Genomic DNA, 26,325 nt, shown 5'->3' with positions numbered 1-26,325 from the left:
GACAATTAAACAACTAACTAGAGGAGGAAGCTCCACAAATATCCCCATCCTCAATGGTGGGGGAGCCCAGCACATCAGTGCAAAAGAGAAGGCTGAAGCATTTGCAGCCATCTTCAGCCAGAAGTGCCGAGTGGCTGATTCATCTCAGCCTCCTCCTGTGATCCCCAGCATCACAGTTGCCAGTCTTCGACCAATTCAATTCACACCACATGATATCAAGATATGACTGAAGGTACTGGATACTCTAAAGGCCCTCGCAACATTCCGACAATAGTACTGAAGATTTGTGCTCCAGAACCAGCTGCGCCCTAAGCCAAGCTGTTCCGGTACAGCAACAGCACTGACTTCTACCTGGCAATGAGGAAAATTGCCCAGGTATGTCCTGTCCACAAAAAAAATACCAGGACAAATCCAATCTGGCCATTTACTGCGCCATCAGCCTACTCTCCATTATCAACAAAGTGATGGAAAGAGCCGCTGACAATATTATCAAGTGACATTTACTCAGCAATACAAAAACAGAATTACCTGGAAAAACTCAGCAGGTCTGGCAGCATCGGTGGAGAAGAAAACAGTTGACGTATCGAGTCCTCATGACCCTTCGGCAGAACTGAAGTATAGTTAGGAGAGAGGTGAAATATAAGCTGGTCTAAGGTGGGGGGGCGGGGGGAGAGAGAAGTTGAGGGTGGGGTGGTTGTAGGGATAAGCAAGCAGTGATAGGAGCAGATAATCAAAAGATGTCACAGACAAAAGGATCAAAGAGGTGTTGAAGGTGGTGATATTATCTAAGAAAAGTGCTAATTAAGAATGGATGGCAGGATACTCAAGGTACAGCTCTAGTGGGGGTGGGGTGGAAAGACTAACAAAGTATTAGTTGTAGATTTAAAAATAATGGAAATAGGTGGGAAAAGAAGAATCTATATAAATTATTGAAGAAAAAAAAGGGAGGGGGAAGAAACGGGGTGGGGATGGGGGGAGGGGGAGTTTAAGATCTAAAGTTGTTGAATTCAATATTCAGCCCGGAAGGCTGTAAAGTGCCTAGTCGGAAGATGAGGTGCTGTTCCTCCAGTTTGCGTTGGGCTTCACTGGAACAATGCAGCAAGCCAAGGACAGACATGTGGGCAAGAGAACAGGGTGGAGTGTTAAAATGGCAAGCGACAGGGAGGTTTGGGTCTTTCTTGCAGACAGACCGCAGGTGTTCCGCAAAGCGGTCGCCCAGTTTGCGTTTGGTCTCCCCAATGTAGAGGAGACCGCATTGGGAGCAACGAATGCAGTAGACTAAGTTAGGGGAAATGCAAGTGAAATGCTGCTTCACTTGAAAGGAGTGTTTGGGCCCTTGGACGGTGAGGAGAGAGGAAGTGAAGGGGCAGGTGTTGCATCTTCTGCGTGGGCATGGGGAGGTACCATAGGTGGGGGTTGAGGAGTATGGGGTGATGGAGGAGTGGACCAGGGTGTCCCGGAGGGAACGATCCCTACGGAATGCCGCCAGGGGGGTTGAAGGGAAGATGTGTTTGGTGGTGGCATCATGCTGGAGTTGGCGGAAATGGCGGAGGATGATCCTTTGAATGCGGAGGCTGGTGGGGTGATAAGTGAGGACAAGGGGGACCCTATCATGTTTCTGGGAAGGAGGAGAAGGCGTGAGCTTTTTGTTTTTACTCAGCAATAACTTGCTCACAGATGCTCAGTTTCAGCTCCGCCAGGGCCACTCAGCTTCTGACCTCATTACAGCCTTAGTCCAAACATGGACAAAATAGCTGAACTCAAGAAGTGAGGTGAGAGTGACTGCCCTTAATATCAAGGCAGTATTTGAAGCCTGAATAAAACTGAAGTCAATGAGAATCAGGGGGGAAACTCTTCACTGGTTGGAGTCATACCTAGCACAGAGGAACATGGTTGTGGTTGTTGGAGGTCAATCGTCTCAGTCCCAGGACATCACTGCAGGAGTTCCTCAGGGTAGTGTCCTAGGGCCAACCATCTTCAGCTGCTTCATCAATGACCTTCCTTCCATCATAAGGTCAGAAGCGGGGATGTTCAGATGTGATTGAATAATGTTCAGCACCATTCGTGGTAGAACACTGTTCACTTGCCTGGATGAGTGCAGCTCCAACAACGCTCAAGAAGCTTGACACATCCAGGATAAAGCAGCCTGGTTGATTAGCACCCAATCCAGCATCTTCAATATTCACTCCCTCCACCACCAATGCACAGTGGCAGCAGTGTGTACAATCTACAAGATGCACTTCAGCAACTCACCAAGGCTCCTTTAACAGCACCTTTGAAACCCTTGACCTCTACCACCTAGCAGGACAAGGACAGCAGATGCATGGGAACACCACCACCTGCTAGTACCCTTTCAAGCCATGCACCATCCTAACTTGGAACTATATCGCAATTTCTTCACTGTCACTGGGTCAGAATCCTGGAACCCCACCCCTCAACAGCACTGTGGACTGCAGTGGTTCAAGAAAGTTGCACACCACCACCACTTTCTCAAGGTCTGTTAAGGATGGGCGATAAATGCTGGCCTAGCCAGCGAGATCCACATTCCATGAATGAATAATAAAATAAAGTTCTGGCTGACCTCACAGCCATATAATTGAAGGCTATTAATTTATGCCTTTCAAAATTAAATATTTCCTCATCACTGTGCTGTAATATGATTGAGACCATGTCTTGATATTTGTAGTTGAAAATTTTGATTACTGTCAAATAAACAGATGAAGGGCTATGCTCACAACTAACAAGGGAGTGAGTCTGAATGACGGGTGGCCAGCTTTGAAAGTTGTTCACAATAATTATCAGACTTATGTTCAAAGTGCAGCGACAACCAACACATCTGGTAAATGCTCAGAGTTTGTCTCATCGACTAGTGCTATTTTCAATCAGAAATTTGTTTAGCATCAGACTCGTGAACTCCTACAGTGTCAATGAAAGTTCAGTGCTTGCCAATGAACTGTCTTGTATAAAAGGAACAAGAAGTACCTTTTTGGCTTTTTATTATGTCAGAGTGAAGTTTATAGTGATTTTTCACAAGCTATCTGCTTCCTAGTGGTTCTTTGGGCTTCTTAATTCATACCCATTTCAGGAGTTTGAGTTTGAGAAGTTGAGGTTTCATGCTTTGGTGCACATTATGATGTAATGACAACAGTTGTACTAACTATTTTAAAGCAGTTATAGTATAGATTCAGTATCGGTACATAAATAAAGGGCAAAGTCCCTTAAGTTTTCTTCGCCTCGGTACATTAGCTAATAAATTAAATGCTAGTTATCAATATCAATGTTGCAATCATTGTGGTGAGATTGGTGCAGTCTTAACTGAGTGATGTGCTGTGCCTGTATCATTTAGTTAAATAATATTAGTTGTATGTTTGTCTACTTAAAGAAACAGTCTTTAGAGTTTTTGCAAATTGCTTTCCAAATTTTACATATGGAATCAAGACTTCTTTGTTATTTTTTGATATTACGCCTTTTGCTATCAAATAATTCACATGTCTGCAGCAGAATGCATTCTTTCAATTGTCATATTCATGCTGCTGACTTCTATCCTTTCTCCTGAGTTCTGGCAATTTGATTGACAACAACTTGAATATATTGAGTGGGGGTTAGTTATGTGAATACACCAACCATACCTTTCCAATCATGGCCTTCTCTGTTGCTGGCTGTTGCACGGTATCTGAAAGACGATGGAAAATTTAATTTTTAATAAGTAGCAGATTTCATATTTAATTGGAGGATATGCTATTTTGTAACAATAGAAATGTAATGGAGAAAGTTACAAGGAGCAAATATATTTGCATGAAGTGCATACTATATGCAAGTCATTTAATATATGAATGGATAATGGATTTTATGTTGTAAATAATATAGTTGCAATTGTGTACATTGTAGCTTTATAATGCTAGATAACTTGAATTTGAATTGCTATAGCTGGATTATATTTGAATTCTGAGCACAAGTGTAGAACTGTAGTAACTGAGAATTTCATTCCTCTTTCCCAGGCAAGCACTGTTTCAGGGGCAGGGAATGCAGATAGTCAGGAAGGGTGTCGAGATAGCTCCACTCCCAGCTCAGCCACCTCTTCGCTGTCAGACCTTTACCTGACACCTCACAGCAGTAGATCAGACTTGTTTCTACATAGCACGGCAGGAGATTTCAGCCTTAGCGCCAGCTTGTCAGCCTGCACTCTGCTCTATGAGGTACCTCGATCACCAGGAAAGTTGATGAAGAAAGCACACAGCTCATGCGTGATTTCATTTTGGTTTGCAATAGGAGACCATACTGTTAATATGAATATGTTTCAGAGTCAATGTTGTTTATATCATATATGTGTTAATGCCAGAAAAGCAATTCATACACTGTTCTATTCTTTGGTGATTGATAAAGCTTTGAGTTCCTTCTAAGACCTTTCATATGGCAGCAGTTCCTGAACGCTACTACCAGTTTACCCCTCAGCTTGGGCTAGGAGGTGAGACTAGGTCCTAGAAGAAGCTTGAGGTTTGAATAATGAAAATGAGCAGAAAATCCAGCTGTAAACTTTAGGACTCATAGTCCAAATGAACTCTGACAAAAAGATTAAACATTACATTAGAAGTGGTATTGATGTAATGCATTATCTCAGTCTAGCACGAGTGCTATAAGAGACGGAGTATCTTTGAAGCAGAGCTTCCCCTGGCTTTTTACCCAAGTTAAAATGCCACAATCCAATTAATTGTTCTGTACACTGCCATTTATTTGTAAAACATTAACAAAGTGCCTGATGGGTTTGCTGTGATGCTGTTAGACTTTAAGTTAGTGATTTAATTGGAATAGAGGTGAGAATGACCTGAGTGAAGGGGCTATTTATATCTTGGAAGAAGCTTTGTCTAAGTGTTGCAATACAATTATTCATCTAATTTGAATTATTTAATTATCTAATTGGGTAACAACAATTTATTGAAAGAATCAGTGTAAAAATGTCAATTTATATGGAAGAGCATATTTATTATTTGCAGTTTAATAGTCAGAGGAAGCAGTGCTTAAAATTCAGGAAAATGTCTGAAAACCACAAAAACCTTTTCAGAGCAAAGCTGATAAACTTGTATCCTGAAGAAAACCTTGGAACCATACAGCTCAGCTTATAGGTTTATTCTTTAATCACTATAGAATATGGGCGATGTGAAGGAGCCTTGAAGAAGTGAGCATCCTTAGCTCACATACTACTGGTCCACTGATACATCTCTTGTAGTTTTCTTCCAGGAGGCTTAAGGCCTTTACAACACTGTATTTGAGTCAGTTACAGCATCTTCCTTTTTTTTCCTGGAATGTTTTGTGAACAGTTTATAGTGTTTCTACCCAGGTTGCTAAACCTTATTGGCATCTTTACCCGATGATGCCAAGTAAGTTTTGTTTCTCATCAATGCAACTTTTGAATTGTAATTAGTATTGATACTACAATCCTAAAGGCTGAAGATGCTGCAAAGCCACCTAAGTGTTGAAGGCAGCATGCATTTGCAGGATACATTTTTGTTGTTATTATTGATTAAAATGAATTGCTTTTTTAAGTGTTGTCTATATCCCAGAAACACAAATGAAAAAATGATGGAATTGAGACCATTGGTTATCTCACTACATCATCTATTAAGCTTGTATAACTTTCAAAAAATTCTCATCACACTATTACCCAGTTTTTTAAAAATTAGGCAATTAAATATTACAGGTTAATAAAAAGAGCATTTTCCTTTATAGGCAATTTAAAAAAATAAAGCAGATAGTTTTGATCTAAATAGGTCCAGTTTCTCAGGTAAATTTAATCAATTTTTGATGCCGAAGCCACACACCAGCCAAAATGCTGAATGTGATTGACTTTAGAGTTGTAATTGTTGTTTGCTAATTGTTAGAATTACACCAACATTCTTCAGTGAGGGGTGTCATGTCAAAATCAAATATTGAAGAGTCATACGGACTCGAAACATTAACTGTGTTCCTCTCCGCAGATGCTGTCAGACCTGCTGAGTTTTTCCAGGCATTTTTATTTTTGTTTCAAATCGACTATTGTTTGTTGACACTACAAGGAACAAGGTATTGTCTGCTAAATTGGGTGGAAAATATTTCTTCCTTTTTTAAATGTAAGCTTTTCATCTAAGGGTGGAATAAAGCAAAATTTATTTGCTTATTGAGTGTGTAGGTAAACTTTTGTCTCAAGTTATAGAACAGCAGTATTATGCTGTGAATTCTGCAATCCTCAAACTGCCCTGCAAATACTGTAATTTTGTTAATGATTTATTGCACTGTTGCTTTATGGAGCGCAATTCTTGGAATCTTGTCAACAGTGTACATTAAAACAATGCAGAATCAATAACTTATTAAAATCATGCCTGTTAGCAACATTGCTTATATCAGCAGCTTAGTGTTGCGATACTGAAGTGCAGTTATTAATTGTATACTTTTAATTGTCAGTTCCACATTTATCACTTACTCTAAAATTTCATTGCTAAATGCCATGTTATAATGTGGATCTTTTTTAAATGTAAAGATACCAATGACATCTATTTTCTTTTTAGTATTCTCCCTCCTCAGGTACCTTTCTCCTCCCTTCCAAAATTGCTGCCAACACCCCCTCCTCTTTAAAAGAAAAGTCCTTAATCTGCCACCCTAACACCAATCTTCCTTTCCTCTCCAAAATCTTTATCATGTTGTCGCTTCACGAATCCATCTTTCCTACAACTCCATGTCTGAATCTCTCCAGTTTGCTTTCTCCCCACCTGCCACAACATTGAAACGGCCCTATCCAAAGTTGGAAATGACATTCTCCATGACCGATCATTGTGCTTTTTCGTCCTTCACCTCTGCAGCCTTTGATACAGTTGACACAACTTCCTCCAATGCCTCCCCTACATTATCCAGCTCATTAAGACTGCCCTTCCTTGTTTATGATCTTAGTTACCCAATCATAGCCAAATCACCCCCAGGAATGACTACTTCTCCCACCAGCATGCTGTTATCTCTAGGAGTAGCCCCAATGATCTGTCGCTGGCCGCCTTCATTCTCATCTACATGTTGCCCCATGGCAACATCATCTGAAGACAGTCATCTGGCACAACATCCAGCTTTTCACCACACCTTTTGCCCTTTCCACTTCCTCTGTGTTGTCAGATTGTTTGTCCAGTGCTTATCATTGGAGGAACTGCAATTTCTTCCAGATTAAAATTAGGAAGACTGAATCTGTTGCACCCCCCTCCCCCCACCCAACCATCACAAACTCTAACTCTGTACCCTTACCACTTTAATTCTCCTGCCCAACTGCCTTTTAAGGTTGAACCAGTCTTAGTAGCCTTTGAATCCAACTGACCCAAGGCTGAACCTCCAACCCATATCCTCTCTATCACAAAGTTTGGCTACTTTGACCTTTGTAACTGCTTGCTTTTAGCAATTGGAAACATTAACTCTGTTTCTCTTCACTGATGCTGCCTGACTGGCAGAGTATTTCCAGCATTTTCTGTTTTTATTTTGGATGTCCAGCACCTGCAGTATTTTGCTTTCTTGTGAATTTAAAATTTGCACCTTTTCTTTATGTTTAAATCCTCTCAAACCTTGCTCCTTCCGTAGTTGGCCCTAAAATCCTTTAAATCTCTGTTCCTCTTATTCTGGCTCCAGTACCCATTGCCCTCAACTCGGGTGGCTGCATACAGCATTATAACTCAGATTTGAGCTCACTGGTGTTAGGACAGAAACTGTTTGATTCCCATCATCCACAACATGACCAAATAAAATCTTGAAAACATACTCAAGTTTTGGCTTACTGGTAATGGGAAGAATAGAGACCAGGTGACTGCTAAGGTAGTATCTGAATTGGCAATATTCATAACTCTTTTGTTGCAACCAGCAGCTTAGGTGGAGTTGTGATATTGAAAGTGTTTTGAAACATTTAACCAGTTCATTTTATTTGTTCTTCCAGAGCTAAAGCAGGATTTCACTAGGACATCGAACTGAACAATTGATGGTGATCAGGGAGATTTAATAAAGCAGCTTTTTTAGGCAGTTCCATTTTATTTGTTGATGAATCTAGTGAATGACCTTGGCACCTAATTGCATTTTCTGTTCAATTTGCTTTCACTGAAATGTCAACGACTGAATTTTCTCCCCAGTTGAATGTTGCTATCCATTCAACTTTCAGTATTGTATTGCACTGGAAAAATTTATGTACCAAACAACTTTGCAGTTATGCTGTTTTATGTCTGGCCTGAAGACATTTTGCTGCCAGTATCTGATTCTCTGGGTTCATAAGAAATTGAACATGCTTAAAAAAAACACATTCCCAATTTCTATCAGGGTACTTTAATAAGTTCATTTTCATTACTGTGAATTAAAATTATACAAAAATATGATTTAAATTTCTATTTTCTATCCTAGTGATGACCAGTTTTACAATAAAAATGTAAATTTTTATTTTTTGTATTCTGTCATTTTGTTTTAATGTGTCAATTAGAGACGAGAATGTATTTTTTTTGAAAACCTGACTGATCAGTTTTTAGAACTAACTTTGTTATTCCTCTGTCTTTTTCTGTGCCTCCCAAGGGAGCGGTAGAACCAATGCAAATAGATGCTGACCCTCAGGATGATCAGCAGAATGCACCTGACACAAACTACGTGGTGGAGAATCCTACACTGGTATGTCAGTACTTTTTAAGATAATTAGCAAAAGAACCAGAGAGAATTTCTTTTACCTAGCAACTGTTATGATCTGGAATGTAAAGATAGTAAAAGGAAAAACTTGTGGGACAAGAGCAGGAGAGTGGAACTAATTGACTAGCTCTTTTGAAAAGCTGACACAGGCAACATTTGCCAAATGGCTTTCCTCTGTTGCTGCATGATGCAATGATAGCACCCACAGTACTTCACTGTAATTTTCTTAAAACTCCCACCCAAATATGAGAAATTATAAAAGCCAAAATCTCTTCTCTTCATATTTTGTTACAAAAGACAATATATCTCTAAAAGACGATTTTTAAAAAATCTTTTCGCTTTGCACCACTTCTCCCCAACCCCACCCCCTCTCCGCGCACACAACCATGAAGCCGGGATCCTGCTTGGGAGATTGTGTACCGCTAATTTTGGAGTGTTTTACACACACATGCACAGCTGCCCATCATTTTTTTTGTCAGCTTTGCTCTGATTCTGAAAGGATAGTGAGAACTTTGTTCTGGCTGCAAAGTAATAGATAATCTAGTCTGGATAATCTAATCCATTGTAACACTGAGTGTTGGTTGTTAGAGGTACCATCCTTCAGAGGAGATATTAAACGAAGTCTATTCTGCCAGCTTTGGTGATTCTTATAATGGACTCCCCTGGCACTATTCAGAGAGGACCAGGCTACTTTTGTTGTTTTTCAGCTAAAGTTAGCCTTGATCAATACCACCTTAAAAACAGACAATGACCGTTGATCACATGTCTGGAATAGTCCTGAAGCTGAATGGTTGTCATTCTTACCTCTATAACAACCGTTATGTATTTCAGAAAATAATTCATTGTGTAAAACTGTTGTGAGACACTGTTCCATACAAAGGACTTTGTAAATACAATTACCTATTTATGACTGCAAGTGAGAATCACTAATAACTTTGCACTTCTATGTACTGAAGTTTTTGATTAGGAGATATAGTACTTGAGTTGTACTGTGCCATGGCATCTCTTAGATATTTTTCACAAATTGAGGGTCTGCAATTCTGATAAGCATATCTACACCCCATTTATAGCATAGAAATTTAACTTTGGAGATTTATATTTATGCCCCTTAAAAAAATCCACTTAATCTCCTGTTTACTTTTCCTCCTCTTTTTGCATGTTTGCTTCAGTGCACCCCAAGATTGCAGCCTAGCCCCCTCTGAATTTATTATCTACATGTTTCAACCTTATCTTCAGCACCTTGCTTGTCTAATTCAGCTTGGCGATTGTCCCTTTTCCTCCACCACCTGCAGGAATATTTTTGGGAGTTTTGCTATGCTAAAGGTACAACATGGTAAACTCCATGAGGTCTGTAGGCCTGATATTGAGTTTGAGATTTGTGGGTTCAGTGTGATTAATTTTTCTCTGAGCCATGCCCCAATCTTGGTGGTCATATAATATTTAATTCAATTTTAGTTCAATATTTATAAGTGTCAAAATGATGTTGCTCTCTCTGTTCCATGATAGTGTTTTTGGTTGAATCTCATTATGTTCCCTGTGTTATACATTCCTATGAAAAGAACAGCAGTATTACTTTGATAACATCTTAAGATGTGGATTTAGGACAATTGTTGTGGTTTATATTAAGGAATCTGTTAATTATAGTGTTGTAAGTTTCCCATTGGATGAGGGTTAAATGGCAAATTAAATGTTTTAAAAGTTTTTTTTAAAACGCAGACTATTAAGCCTGACACTGTTCCACTTAATTTTAGATCTGTCTTTCATGGAAATGCATTAGTTATGTGTTTGTTGTGTGTCTTTTATAGGATCTGGAGCAATATGCAGCCAGTTACAGTGGTTTAATGCGGATTGAGAGGCTCCTGTTTATTGCAGAGCACTGTCCACAACTACGCATCGAAGCCCTGAAGATGGCACTGTCCTTCGTTCAGAGAACATTTAATGTAGATATGTATGAAGAAATTCATCGTAAGCTGACAGAGGCCACTAGGTATAGCTGTAAATGAGAGAATATAGCTGTAGCAGTTTAATCTTACTAAAAGCACTCCCGAATTCATGTTTCACACTGTCTATTGCTTAAGTGTGCCAGCTTCATTTGTGATTTGTGTTTATTCTTAGTTGGATTGTTGAATAGATTATCTTGTGATGCAGACATTTAATTCAATAAGTGCTCCCACTCTTTACAAGAATCTACTCTTCTTTCCAGTTTCTGCAGTCCCTTGCATCTTCCATGTGTCTTCTGTTCTTTTGCTTTCCTTCTGTGCTTCTTCGCTATTCATCAGAACATGTTGGCTGCTCTCAACTGCTCATGCTGGAATTTGGTGCTCTTCCCTTTACAGAGAGAAATACTATTGTTAACTGCAGTGGACCATAACATTAATAGAGGTCTTTCATTCATGCTATGAGGGGCTATGTCCACCTAAAAATAAAGGATAGTTTTCGGATCTCATGATGTTGTTAGGGAACTTCATCTTGGGAAGCATCGAACGGAAATTGAGGTGCACACTGTGCATGACTTTCTGACTGTTAATCTAAATAGTGTAGAAATAATGTGCAGCATGTGCCTAAAGTTTCCCATATACATTGCCACCATTCCCTGCCAGATGTGTAAAGTTAGGAAATTGCTTTATTAATTTTCCCCTTTTTTTCTTTCACTGGTGAACGAGAAGCTGCAGTGGTGATTCTCTGTAATTGCAGCCAGTTGGGTTGAGTAATACAGGATGGGAATAGATCACAAGTTTAAGTGGATAGGGAATGAGTGGCAGGTGCATGCAGTGGGAAAGGTGATGGGGGATGGAGAGATTTTGATTGACCCCTTCAGAAGGTTGACAGATACATTGAAGTGGATCATGCGCAACATTGCAATTCTTTGTCTTTACATCTTTCTATTCCCATTTCTTCTTGGTTGGACATTGTGATCCTATGATGACTGACGCTCAAAGTGCAGTTTTTTTGCTAGTCATTTAAAGCTTAGTTCAAGTTGTTCAACTCTGAACCCAGTCATGAGTAAAATACTCATTTATAAATGGAACTCTAAAGTCTAAAAATGTCTTACTGCAGGGAATCTCAGGGTGTACCAGATGCAGTGCCAGAGACAGGTCTGGAACCCCCAACACTGGACACAGCTTGGGCAGAATCGACACGGAAGAAAGCGTTGCTAAAACTGGAGAAATTAGATACAGATCTAAAGAACTACAAGGGCAATTCTATTAAAGAGAGCATCAGGTAACACACCTCCAAAAAATGTACGGAATTTGCCTTCCATGCTTAACTTGAAAATCAATTTGATTACAGCTCAGTAATGCCTGAACCAGGCCAGGCTGCCAACCACCATACAATACACATCACATCACTAATTAGACCAAATAGCTCGTTTCTGTGCTGTGATTTCTATGTAATCAGCCCAACTTGGTTCAGGTTCCCTTGACTGTCTGTTAATTCAAATAGTGTTGCTACTGCCAAAAATTTGAAACAACTGAGACAGTAATGTTGTGGCATCAAACCATTGCTGGTGGCTTATTCTAATTAAAAGGACAAATGCTACCATATGTTGTTCAAAGTGAATCAACTTTCAAATAATTAACATTTAAATGCATTTATCCTTACTGATTGCTGTGCTAACATCAGGAACTAACTCGTATTTGGTGGCTGCACTATATTTGTACAGAATGTCGGCTTAGCAGTTACTATTGACTAGAGGTAAAGGTACTAAAACAAGTGCCGGCTTGTTTCAGTGATACCTTTTGGGTTGGAAGATCATGAGTTCAACCTCAATTTCAGGACTTGAGCACAAAGTTTAGGTTGATTCTTCGATGCAGTACTGATGGAGTGCTGCATTGCCAGAGCTGTTTTTTTCTTCGAATGAGACATCATTCTGTGCAACTATTCAGAAAAGAGCTGTGAATTCTCAATGTTCCCAACCAAAACAGACCAGCTAGTCATTTAGCTCATTGCTGTGTACCATTGAAGTCAATAGAAAAGAAGTTCAGGCAGATTGTAAAACAGGCTGACTATTCATTACTGCCTGTCCTGCAGTACCCCCAGAGACTAATTTAGCCCCTGAGATTTCCCAGGAAACTGCTGATTTGTGACAACATTCTGTCTATGGAGATTACATTCAATACTATTCTAACTCTGTTTGGCTGAGGTAGATGAGCAGGAATGTGCTGACGGATGTAAAGTGCAATCAAAGATGTACTGTCTGGACTCACCATTATGTTACACATTGAGTCTTTTGTCTCAATCACAGCTCATGAGATTTACTGAAGAGTAGTATTTTAGTGAGTCACTATAATCCCCGAATAGTACACTAAGAGCAATTTCTTGTATTTTTGTTGTTCTACATAGACCTTGATATGTGTGTGGTATTGTGCATTACTTGAGGTGATATACGCTGTAGTCGGATTTAAGAATTCTGAATTTTAGAAGCTTAAAATTGTAATAGTATGTAAAGAACAAAAGAATAGAATTTTGTCGCATGAAGTAAATGTTTTGGTCAGTCTTCTTCACTCTGTCTCTGTTTTTCATCTATTTGTGCTAAATGCACTAATATAATTAACAGGTAGTTTTTCAGTGGCAAACAAATGTCCTCTTTGGTGTGACTAGAGTGTTTTATCATTTTATCTGGAAAAGGAATAAATAGTTTTGAAGTGATTGTATCGTTTGTCATTTTTAAAAAAAAAACTTTGTCCTTAGGAGAGGACATGATGACCTCGGCGATCACTACCTAGACTGCGGGGATCTTAGTAATGCACTGAAATGTTACTCACGAGCCAGAGACTATTGCACAAGTGCAAAGCACGTCATCAACATGTGTCTAAATGTCATTAAGGTATGGGAACAAAGACCAATTAAATGATAGTTGCATTGTTATGACTGTAGTTGACACTGCTTGGTAAATATAACTGGAAATATCAATACAACATGGCCAACTTTGACCATTACTTGTATATTAACTGCAACAAAATAAAGAACAAGGGTCATGTTGTATGATCAATGCTCATTGAATTTCAGCCAACCTTTCCAAATGGTATTGAGAATCATTTTGTTTTGAGCTGAGAATAATGGTATTAAATTAGATTTCCAGCACAGCACCTTCCCATAGAAACTTTCTGCTTGGTGTATTATTCAACAAAGCAACTTCAGCTCAATTTATTTTCCCCCCTCTGGTATGAAACATCTTGATGATGCAAGACACTCCATCTAATAAGCAAGATAAGAACTAAGAATTCCCTGCCCAAGTTGAGGAAGCCAGTTTCAAGCATCAGGTAGTTAAGTAAGTAAAGGTGGGAATTGGAGGCAGATATTTAACTAAAATAAATAACTAAAATGGATGGCTTTATGTTTTTGGAATATTCTTGTTTCTTTAATGTCCTTGTATTGATATTTCTTACCTTGGTTTTTAATACTTGCAGTGCAATCAGTTTTGTTTGCTAAACTTTCTGATCACACTTTCAACAAATATAAAAGCTCTTTTTACAGCTGTTTGCCAAGAAGTTGTAGAAATTACAATTCTGACCTTGCTAGGACTGTTCAGTCTATATACTAGTAAGTTATCCTGAAGACAATTGTTGCATGTTGGGCGTTGACAAAATCATCTGTGGTAAAAACAGATAAGTCATAGGACCATGGGGGTATACCGTTAGCTCCAGATAGTAGTATTACAATTGTCTTCAATGGTGACAAAATCCATTTGACACTTTATTCTAAATTCAGCTGGTTTGCTTCATGTGCGACTGTTTCCAGAAACCAGATTTGTTTATGCCTCATTCTATCGACCTAATTGTCCCACAAGCCATGTGATCAGTCAAGTACAGTTTTTTAAATTTGTACCTGCTTTACCTCTTCTACAATTTCTTTCTTTCTAGTCCCTGGATGAGCATCTTAGCAAAGATAGTTTTAAAACCTTTTAATTTTATTTTAGTTTCGATAACTTTCCTGCTTTCTCTGCTTCCTGACAATATTTTCCTCTCAGGACCTTCTGGAAATAGAAAGCAATGGTTGAAATAACTGAAATGTGCTACTGGGGAAAAGAAAATTCCAATAAAGAGCTGTAATTCACATGTGCAGTACAACAACTCTGACTGCTCCTTATCCCCATGATGTTCTAAATAAACATAACTGCATTAAATGTATAAATACAATGCTGTTTATAAATTTTTAAATATTGTATTTAACATTGTTTAATTTCATCAGCAAGAATGCATTTCGAGTATTTACAACTTTTTGTATAAACAATTAGGGAAATCTATTTTTGAAGCAGCCGGATCAGCATATGGGAAATCAGTTGATGTGCTGATCCTACTGCTGAGTAAGCCTGTGCCTGTGCCAGTTTAAAGCCACCACTGCACTCTGCAGCAAATCTTGCTGTGCTTTACAGATGTACGCCCTCTGCCTCCAACACAAAAATATCAGCATTAGAATGGCCCAACCTGCCTTCACACACCAAACACTTAGCATAGAAGTGTTGATTACAAGTGTTGTCTAATCTTCCATCCTCATGTCACATCAGCCTGGTGTCTAGTCTCACACTGAGCCATAGCCTCAGCTTGGAGCCTCCACGTGGACCCACGTACTGAACCTCACCAGACACAAAACCACAGAAACCCTGCTTCCCCACATGTAGAAAGACCTTGACCCTAACCTAGCTGTAACATCATTCTGAACCTCAACCTTGATCTGCATCCTCCACCAAAATCACCACAGCCAACATCACTGGAAAAAAATATCAGAACTTTAACCTTGTTTCATGAGGAATGCAGCAGCAGGTACACTCAAAGTTCAAAACAAATTTTGGTTGTAATGGATTCTGCTGAGCTCCCAATGAAAGCAATGGATGAAATGCCCCCAATCAAATATTTATTGTCAATTTGGAAGATTAGTAGGTAGTGCTAAAGAATCAAGTCTGTTGAATTTTTTAATTGCATATAATTCTGTATTGACAGGTCAGTATCTACCTCCAAAATTGGTCCCACGTTCTCAGTTATGTAAGCAAAGCGGAATCGACACCAGAGATTGCAGAGGTCAGTCAATATGCCTAAGCCTGTGTTCATATTTACCTGATTTAATATGCAACGAAATGTTGACAAATCTTGTATTAGCAAAGAGAATGTAACTTTTCCATCTCCCACTTGTTTTGGAATCAGTATGTGATATTTGTTGGACTCTTAATAAATAGAAGTTCTTGGACTATTCTGGAATTTGCAAATAATAAATTGCTGTGTTAAATGTGGTAGGGGTTGAAATAAAAAAGTGTAAAAGTGATTCTTTGCTTATATGTAGAGTATTGACTTTCCAACCTGTAAATTTGTTTGATCACATGATGGGACTTAGCAGTATTGCATTCTTTTACAGATTATTGGAAAATTTGTTATGTTATTCCAATGTTTTATTTAATTGGATTCTGACTTTTGTTACTCGTTGAAGTAATTAGTGTCAATGCTAGTGTTATTTTTTAGATAACCATTAAACAAATGGCAGCATATTGACAATATACTTTGGTTTGTAAATTAAAATATGTATCAATTAAAAAAACAGGTAAAATTCTACTTGTCCTAAAAGATTTCTCTGTGTGGCCACCTCACATTCTAATTAGCTCATTGTATAATTTCTGAGCTGCCTTCTTCAATTCCACTCACCCTTCTTGTCTTGGTATAATTTTCAATTTTCCATTTGGCTTTGGAGTGATGTAATTTAGAAGTCAGTGATGTGATTCAGAAACTGTAGTAATCCTAACACTGATCCCTGGAGCATTCTACTCGGTATTGCTTTCCCCTACTTGACAACTCCTCTGGGAAGTATCTATTGTTTCCTATCCTTCAGCCAATTTCTTATTCATACCCAAAATTTTCCTGAATTATCACAGATTTGAACTTTGTTTTTGTGTAAAACATTCTGAAAGGTAAAGGTACAACACATTGGGGCTTACCACAGTTTACTTGGGTTGTCACTTCCTCAAAGCATCCATTCTAATTCATGCTTTCTACAAAGCATTTGGGCATCTTGAGATCCATGAAAGCCATTTTCTCCTTCGTTTATTGCATTCACTATCAGGCTTGCTAGGAAAATTGTAGCCGGTCTACATTGAGTTGAAGGTGGGAGGAAAGAAAGCAGATTATTATCTGACCATGAGTTGCAGCAGTCAGCAGAAACAGTTTATAGGACATATGATTATTTTAGTGGAGGATAAAAGGAAGAATTAGCTTTGGACTGTACAGCATAATTGTATGTAATGTGATTGCAGCAGCACTGGTGCATAGGTCATTAAATCTCTACAGCAAACTTTGATTTATAGACTGGAAAATATTGCAAAGAAGGGATTTCCTTTTAGGATGATTTTAAGAATACTGGAGAACAAATAGCTTGGTTATTTTAAGTTAAGTTGGGTTATAAAGGTTACTTATTTGACTAATAGGATGAGAAAGGGCTTTCAGATGCATTTCAAGCCTCATGGGTGTTCACCTTTTGAGTTTAGCTTTACTGATTAGAGGCAGAATTGACACTTGAAAACCGCCATCTTCTATGTGGGATGCCAGACTACATTTATATGTTTCAATAATGATGTGCATTCTTGGCATTGAAAACACTTGTCACAATGCCATCCACAAACATACTGAGTACTAGATGGGTTTGCCTATAGGAGCAAGGTTGTCACAAAAATTTTTGAGGCATATCAGGATGCATCATGGGATTACCCAGAACAAAAACAAAAATACCTGGAAAAACTCAGCAGGTCTGACAGCATCTCTGCAGGTGCTGTCAGACCTGCTGAGTTTTTCCAAGTATTTTTGTTTTTGTTCTAGATTTCCAGCATCCGCAGTGTTTTGCTTTTATCATGGGATTACCCAGATTTGGCCAAGCTGTGGATATAAGTTTTATAAGTGCCTGCAGTTAAAAAAAAATAGAATGAATATGACCTTTAATGACTAGCCAATGGGTTAGTCCATGATAATGAATGTGACCTTTGGGTCAGGATGGAATAAGTGGATGAGCGGTCTATGAATTATACTGTAATAAACTGATAGCTTGACTTCAGGGTCAAGATATGCAGGAGAATTGGCACTGCAGCAAAATATCAGGATAGATAAGCAAAGTTTATGTTTTGGAGTGAACAGTGAACATTGTTTGTGCTAAAGGTCAGATCAATCCATCATTGTTTTGCAAATTCTTCCAGAACTGCAGACGTGATGGACAGGTCATTCCGTGTTTATGTTGTAAACTCATTTGTAATTGAGGATGTAACAATTAGACATACAAGATAAGAACATTGTGAGTTAATGATGAGTTATCCCAAAGATGGTATATATAACCAACAGAAATTGTGTAACTTTGAATTGCCTTTTAGAACATTCTGAAAGAGCATTTCCCACTTGTACTAAATAAAGAACTGCTGCTGAACCTACCTACAGTCAACTCTGTGCCGAGTGTCTTTTAGATACTCCACAACAATTAAAACACATATCCAAAGTACTGAATTTAATGTATAATAAATGTATATATGTAATTGCCTGTGCCGCTGACCACGATCAGTTGATTAATACAAGCTTTTTTATATAAAAGAAAGTGATAGCATTGGGGGGGCGGAGGAAAACTTCAGAAAGTTACACCACAAAGCTATGTAGTTGTTCGTACCTTCAGCCACATCATCTCGTAACATGGCAAAATTGAAAAAAGAAATAAATGTTGATGTAACAGTTTATAAGATGTAGCAATTTAGAATGGTAAATGTTGACCAAAAATCATTACAACTAGAATTAAGATTTTTAAATAAAGTGTGTCCTTTGCAAGATTTTTAATATAATATAGACCAGTATGAATTTATAAATTGTATTTCAATGAGTTTGTGCAATTAGAGGCCACTGATGTTTTTATATAGCATGAGATTTTTGTTTACCTCTCACTTGTTAGATACAGATGAGGTAGCTATTTGACCCATCCTAGCTCATTTGTCCAGCAAACACCTACAGTTACCTTCCTATCAAGGCATCCAACTATTTCTTGAATGATTTCAGGGCTTTGACTTTGCTTCTATATCCAGATATTAGTTGCTGTGCTGATTACTGTGTGTGAAGAAGAACTTTCTGACATTAGTTCTAAATTTGTCTTTATCTAGTTTTAACCTTTGGTCTACTCTTTGTTCAGTTTGAAGTAGTGTTCCAGATCTGCCTTTTCTATACCCATTTCTATCTTGTATACCTTCATGAGATCAATTGAAATGAGCCTTCTTCCAAAACTGATAAACCACGTTTTTTCCAGATTTTTTCTCTCTGATTGTAGAAATCAATCTTATAGCTCTTTAAATTAACCTCAAGGTTCAGTATGCCATTTGTGACTCATTGACCACAGCTTATTTTGAGCAGCTTGCACTCTGGTATAAGCTCAACAGTATATTCTAGGCATATTTTGTCTTTTGTTGTAGCCATATCTTGGATTAGTAGAACCTTTTTAACACTCATGTGATATAATGGTGTTTATTTCCTTTTCTTGTGCTCAGACAATGTATTCTCTCTTTACAGCAAAGAGGAGAGAGAGATAGTCAGAACCAGGCCGTGCTGACCAAGCTGAAATGTGCAGCAGGTTGGTGAAAATTTTGGTATTTTCCACTGTCCAACCTTTGAGGAATACACAAGTATTATAATTAGATAACTGTGTCCCTGATCAATATCCAAACCTCTAAGTAGGTGTTTTGGAATTAATTTCCTCCAGCAAATTAGATTGCTGCTTGTGCCCAGAAATACTCCGAGGGTCATTATAGCAGTAACCATTGACTTTATATAGAAGTGAACATCTTTGGTGGAAAAGTATTTTCTCAGTTGGATGAGGTGTCTCTTGTATAAATTGGGGTTGCTATCTTGGGATTTATTAATACCGAAACTTTCTAACTACATTATTACTAGTTTCTTGACAAATTTGTATGTCAGGTTAACAGTAGATTTTTCGCAAAACAAAATTAAATTTTATGATAGTACTTCAGCTCACTCATGTTACAGCAGAATTCAACTGAATCACTGTAAAGAAAACATTTTCTTAACAGAAGTTATGATTTTACAAGGAATAAAAGGTGGTCAAGCTAGGATAATGGGTATAAGGTTATGGATCAATTCAGAAATTCTACATAATAGTGAATGGATGGTGATTTATGGGAAATGTATGCTTGATGGGGTCATTGATTAAACACGGAATAGGTATCAGTTTTGTCCCTCAAATCATTATCTACCTTAAAAATATTCAAAGATCATATCTAAATATCTGTAAAACATAAATATAAATTTACTAGTTGAACTCCTGCACCACTGGACAGGAAAGCCAAGACCAAGTATAGTCTTCAGGTGAAACATGATGTTGGGTGGGGATAATTAATCTAGGGCATGTAGATATAATTGAACCCATATTTTAAAGCCATTCTGTCCTAATTTGTATTATTATTTATTACTAATCGTAAGTTTGGGGAGCAGAAAGTGTAATTGGTTGGAGCATAGATGTTTCTCTGCAGTTGAGACTGAGGAGTTGGGCGATAAAGAAAACTGAGGTGCTAGAATAGGCTTGTCCAACGTACGGCTCGCAAGCTGGTCACTGCCCCCAGAGCCAGTTTTCAAACAGGCGAGTTTCAATGGATGATTCTGCATGGAGCTGCTCCTCAAATCAGAGACTGTTTCTCTCCTGCGTTGGCTGCTGATAGGCTCAAGCCTATCACTCAAGGGAGTGCGAGTCTGCCGTGTGCCCAGGTTTCTCACTCGCTCCACCACCACCCAACAACACACACACACATGCACCCACTGAGTGGACGAGTGAGTGAGTGAGCTATCTGAGTCTGAGTCGGACACACACTTTGACCCTCTCACACACTGGTCGTTTTTATTAATTACTCTTTTTTAAAATTAATTTATTGCTGTGACATTGCTGTACTTTTGCTCAGCAATTGTTTCTTTCCTTAAAACCCAACCTTGTTTTTTGAAATTCAGTTTGTTGTTGTGCCAAATCTTATCTTTCCAAAATTTGCTTATTGGTCCTGAGTGAGAAAAATATGCAAATGTGCCCTGCCCCCGAGTGAAAATGTTGGACAAGCCTGCTCTAGAATGTTGTCAGAGATGTAATCTTTACAATCAGTGGAATTACCATCAACGAGGTTAATATCCTGAAGATGACCACTGGGCTAGCCACACAAATGCCATGGTTACTAGAGTAGTTGAGAAGCTGGGTATTCTGCAGCGAGTGGCTCACCTAATTCCTCAAAGTGTCTGTACCAGTTACAAGGCACATCAGTAGCGTGATGTAATGTGTAACAGTATGTTGGCTGTGTCCAGCTCCTGTAACATTTGAGATGCTGAGCATTATCTAGGACAAAACAGGCAGCCTTTCCCATTCCTTTTTCTTCAAATATTTTGGGCAGAATTTTGCCGTCGGCGAGCAGGGGCCGGGGCCCACTCACCGATGTGTAAAATGACGCAAGATGACGTCGGGCGTTCCACCCGACGTCATCCCGGTCCATTTAAATTTTCAGGAAGGCGGGGGCACAGCAAAATCAGCTGCGGGCCCGCTGACCTGTCAATGGCCAATTGAGGCCATTGACAGATCAATTAAAGTACTTAGTGTACCTGCCTGCCCAACCTTAAGGAGCCCCGGCGGCAAACAGATAAAACATGAAACCTCATCCAGCGGCGGGATGAGGTTTCATGCAGGGTTTTAAAATTTTTAAGAAAGTTATGTTAATTATGAACATGTCCCATCTCATGTGACATTGCCACATGAGGGGCACATGTTAGGGAATTTTTTTTTCTATTTTTAATATTTTTAAAAGTGTAAGAGATCTCCCTGAGGCAGCACTTAGCCTCAGGGAGATGTGCGCTCTTTCGTGTGCATGCGCGAAAGAATGCACTTCGCTTTTGGGGAACCCCTCACCGCCCGCACAGGAAGCGCATTGCACTTCCCGCCGGACTTCACGCTGGGCGGGCCTTAATTGGCCCGCCGGACAGACAGAAAATTCTGCCCTTTATGTTCATTTCCTGTCATGCTGAATTCATTTTTTTATGATCTATTCTTGCTCAGATGTTCCCAATTTCCCCCCACCCCCCACATATTTTCTTTGCCAGTTTTCTTCCCTCTTCTGTATTGAGTCATTGACTCCTTGCTGAGGTTTAGTTTTGTGGATAGCAGTTACTATCCAGTGCCTCACTCAAATGACCATGAGTAATACATGCAGCTCTAAAAATGAGTAAGTTGGCAGAAAAGTAGAGAATAATCCTTTCTTTACCCAACATCCACGCACGTACAATTCCAGGGAGATTTCTTTGTAGCAATTCTGGTCAATTTATCCATCCTTAAGCTAGGGTGCCGAGGTCAAATGTAGCATCACTAACAACCCGGCTTTGACCAACTAACTCAGCACAGACTTTGAATCAAACCTGGGACTTTTCTTTAATCTACATGGCTGAGCTACTAATTAGATCTTCTTCAGGTAGCATCCTTGATTACTCGAGGGTCGCCAAACCACGGTTTATGCCATGATCCTTACTACAGAGCAGGGCGAAGAGGCAAGCCCCAAGGCTACCTTAGCTGGAACAGGGATCGAATCCCATGCTATTGGCATTATACTGACCCAATCACTAGCCGTCTAGTTAACTGAGCTAACCTATCTCCACTCATTAGACAAACCTACTAACAATAATATGTCCCAATGTTGTATCTCTCGTATGGGTGCAAATTAATTTCTTGACATGCCCACAAATATATTTACCCATTAGATTTGTTGTTTTTTAAAGTTATAGTCTTGTCAGTGTTCCTGTGAAAGGTGCTATATAAATGCAAGTTCTTTCTTTCTTCATTGACAGCCTTCAATCTCTAATGGTGATGGTTTGCACCATGGTGGTCAACGCTGTGTTAAGCATCACCTGGGGTGGCTCAGGTGCCCCAGTAGCATGTCAGTCTCTGCCACATTTGCTGCAGAGGGAGAAAGCGGACTGAAAAGGTGCAGGATTCGCTGACCCCTGTTTTTGCTGGGCCCTCTTCTCGGCCAGCTGAGCTTCTCGTTTCTGTTCAGCTCTCCCAGTGCCCTTCCAAACAGTCAGCCTCCATAGGCCACAGTCATCAGCGTTTGTCTTCCAATTGTCAGTGTCACTGTCTGCCATCTTCATACCTCGCTTGTAGGTGTCCTTAGAGCAGAGGTGTGGGCGCTCAGGAGGCTGTGATCCAGTGGCCAGTTTACTGTACAGATGTTCTTTGTGTCTATGGCTGTCATCCATCTGATGAACGTGGGCGAGCCAAGGCTGAGGTTGTTGGCTTAGCAATAAGCCTGTGCTGATGGAATTAGCACGTACCAGGACCTCCTGAGTTGGTGACCTTGTCCTGCCAAAAGATGCTGTCAGCAAACACTTCTACATGTACTTTATGATCAACCCACAGAGATTTTCTCTGAATTACATTACGTTTCTTGTTCAGCCCATCAGTTTCCAATGGAGTTTTGAACAGATCTTAAACCTCAGTTTTTCCACTATTCAGTTCATAAAGCCTACATCATTAGTACTCCGGCAGAATTTTGCCATCTGCGAGCAGGGGGCGGAGCCCCCGACGGGAACCCCTGACATCATCCCGCCCCATTTAAATTTTCAGGAAGGCGGGGGCGCAGCAAATTCAGCTGCAGGCCCGCTGACCTGTCAATGGCCAATTGAGGCCATTGACAGGATCATTTAACCAATTGAAGGACCTGCCCGTTCAACCTTAAGGTTGGCAGACAGGCCAGGAGCCCCGGCGGTAAATAGAGAAAACATGAAACCTCATCCAGCAGCAGGATGAGGTTTCATGTAGGGTTTTAAAAATTTTAATAAAGTTATTCTGTAAATTATGAACATGTCCCAACTCATGTGACCTTGTCACATGAGGGGACATGTAAAGGATTTTTTTTTCTATTTTTAATATTTTTCAAAGTCCGGGCGATCTCCCTGAGGCTGCACTTAGCCTCAGGGGGATTTGTGCTCTTTCATGTGCATGCGCGAAAGAGCGCACTCTCACTTTTAAGGAATGCCCCCCCCCGGCCCGCACAGGGAGCACATAGCGCTTCCCGCCAGATGTCACGCTGGGCGGGCCTTAATTGGCCCGTCCACGTAAAATGGCGGTGCAGCCTGCTTCACTGGCGGGGATTGGGTCGAGCCCGCCCGCCCGACAGCAGAAAATTCTGCCCCGAATATAGCCTGGAGGAGTGTTTGTTGCTCCCACGTGTCTTGGGGCTCCATTTACAAACCACCAGCAATGGGATGGTGTGTGAGCTGAATTCAACACAATAAATAAGGGAAGGAAAGAAAGAAGTACTTACATTTATTTAGCACTTTTCACATCGTCAGGATGTCCCAAAGGCAATGGAGCACTTTTGAAATGCAGTTGCGTTGGTTAATAGGCAACCACAGCACTTGGTAGTAACTTTGCTGTTTCTAACATTTTGTTCTTGGCAGTGAGATAAATGATCAGATGAATCATTTTGGTGGTGATTAAGGGACGAAAGTTAGTCAAGAGACCAGTAAAATTTCTTAGTCTTTGAAAAGGTTTCATGAGGTATTTTACATCCACTGGAACAGGAAATTTTAATCTTTCATCTGATATATGGAACCTCTGGCAGTGCAGCATTTCCCTGGTGTTGCAATGAAGTGTCAATCTAGATTATGTGCTCAAGTCTTGGAGTGAGACTTGAACTCACCCTCTAAATCAAGAGACAAGAGTACTACCACTGAGCCAAGTTGACAGTTTTGATTTTGATTGAGACTCTCGACAGGAAGTTAATGAATATACCCTCATAATTTGCTTGTTTGTTTGTAGCAATCGCCTAAGGAAATCTGTACTTGATGTCTTCATGCCTTTCTTCTGAATTGTGTAATGCTATATCCATAGGTCTGGCAGAATTGGCAACTCGAAAATACAAGCAAGCAGCCAAATGTTTCTTGCTGGCTTCTTTTGATCACTGTGACTTTCCTGAGGTAAGGTCCAATTTAATCAATGCAGTTATAATTTTAACTTGGAGATTGTGGACCGGCTGAGATACAAAAACTAGCTGGCCATGAAGCCTCAATTTTAAGTGGTCAACCAATAGGCAAAAACACTTTGACATTGTCGGAGTTTGTAAAAAATCAAGGAAGCTTGATAAACCCAACCTTGCTGTTTAAATTTATTGTTTTTGTTGGTTTTGATAACTTGAGTGGACCAACCTTTCCCTGAAGTTTTGATAATGATTTTCCTGTAACCTGTTAACATATTTGAGGGGTGGGGTTGATAATTCATCAGCCCATTAAGGACCGTTTCATTATGTATATTCCTTGTTGTCTGTTACAATATGTATTCCCGAAAAATCATTACTTGTGCATTAAAATCCACTCCAAGCATTAGGACATCTACATAATATATTTTTGCTTGCTGTATCTCCTTTAAATTCGTCACCTAGATGCACATTTTTAAAATAGAAACCATAATTAAACACTGTCTGATTTTTCTTTGAACATTACTTACCCCCATTCCATTTTGTATCCTTTCCTTTCTAAGGCCACCATTTCCCAGCTGAGAGCAAACAGGTAACAGTCTCCTACCTCACTGCTCATTTCCCTTTCCAGCCAGTTATTAATATGGGAGCAACTCAAAACTATAACTTTTTTTCAATTCTTTCACAGAATGGGGTCGCTGGCTAGACCAGCATTTTTATTGCCCTTGAGAAGGTGGTGGTGAGCTGCCTCCTTTAAGCACCGCAGTCCATGTGGTGCAGGTACACCCACAATGATGTTAGGGAGGGAGTTCCAGAATTTTGACGCAGTGATAGTGAAATATAGTTCCAAGTCAGATGGTGTGTGGCTTGGAGGGGAAGTTGCAGTTGATGGTGTTCCCATGCAACTGCTGCCTTCGTCCTTCTAGGTGAAAGAAGTCATGGGTTTGGAAAGTGCTGTCGAAGAAGCCTTGGTGAGTTGTGCAGTGCATCTTATAGATGGTACACACTGTTGCCACTGTGCGGTGGTGGTGAAGGGAGTAAATGTTGAAGGTGGTGGATGGGGTGCCAATCAGTCAGGCTGCTTTGTCCTTTGTCAAGCTTGTTATTGGAGCTGCACTCATCCAGGCAAGTGGAGGGTATCCAATCACACTCCTGACTTGTGCCTTGTACATGGTGGACAGGGTTTGGGGAGTCAGGAGGTGAGTTAGTCTTTGCAGAAGTCCCAGCCTCTGACCTGCTTTTGTGGCCACAGTGTTTATGTGGTTGGCCCAGTTCAATTTCTGATTAATGGTAATCCCTAGTGGGAGATTCGGTGTTGGTGATGCCATTAAATGTTAAGGGAAGATAGTTGGATTCTCTCCAATAGGTAGAATATAGTGGTTGTATACAACTCTGCTGATGGCTGATTGTCATTGGGAGGGAGTTACTGTATGCTGTGGGAGCCGTAATGGAACAGAAACTTAACACAGTGCCTAGATTTAAGAAATGGGACCATTTCACTTCTGGCAACTATTCCAATCAATTTTCTGATATAACAATAGAATTGGTCATCGAGACCAAACATGAAGACTACCTGAAAGAGTTTATTAAGTAACAACCATATGACTTTTTTTAAAGATAAGTGACATTCTAAACAGACAGTGAAAACCATGTGATTTGATACATTTGGATTTCCGAAATGTTTCTCATGAATGGTGAAACTGGGAGTAGCT

At 39.7% G+C, this 26,325-nt stretch overlaps 1 protein-coding gene across 1 annotated transcript in view; it reads left to right on the top strand.

Annotated features, from left to right (window-relative positions):
• Window positions 1–26,325, top strand: part of gps1 (G protein pathway suppressor 1) — a 64,521-nt gene that overhangs the window by 5,624 nt on the left and 32,572 nt on the right. The window contains exons 2-8 of the mRNA XM_078570978.1: window positions 8,554–8,646; window positions 10,467–10,648; window positions 11,719–11,883; window positions 13,354–13,489; window positions 15,603–15,680; window positions 19,173–19,233; window positions 24,532–24,617. Of these exons, the coding sequence (XP_078427104.1) occupies window positions 8,554–8,646; window positions 10,467–10,648; window positions 11,719–11,883; window positions 13,354–13,489; window positions 15,603–15,680; window positions 19,173–19,233; window positions 24,532–24,617 (801 nt within the window). The remainder of the gene's footprint in view (window positions 1–8,553; window positions 8,647–10,466; window positions 10,649–11,718; window positions 11,884–13,353; window positions 13,490–15,602; window positions 15,681–19,172; window positions 19,234–24,531; window positions 24,618–26,325) is intronic.

This window comes from Cetorhinus maximus, chromosome 24 (genome assembly GCF_964194155.1).
Source record: "Cetorhinus maximus chromosome 24, sCetMax3.hap1.1, whole genome shotgun sequence".
NCBI classification, from domain to species: domain Eukaryota; kingdom Metazoa; phylum Chordata; class Chondrichthyes; order Lamniformes; family Cetorhinidae; genus Cetorhinus; species Cetorhinus maximus.
This window is presented reverse-complemented; position numbering and strand designations above follow the sequence as displayed.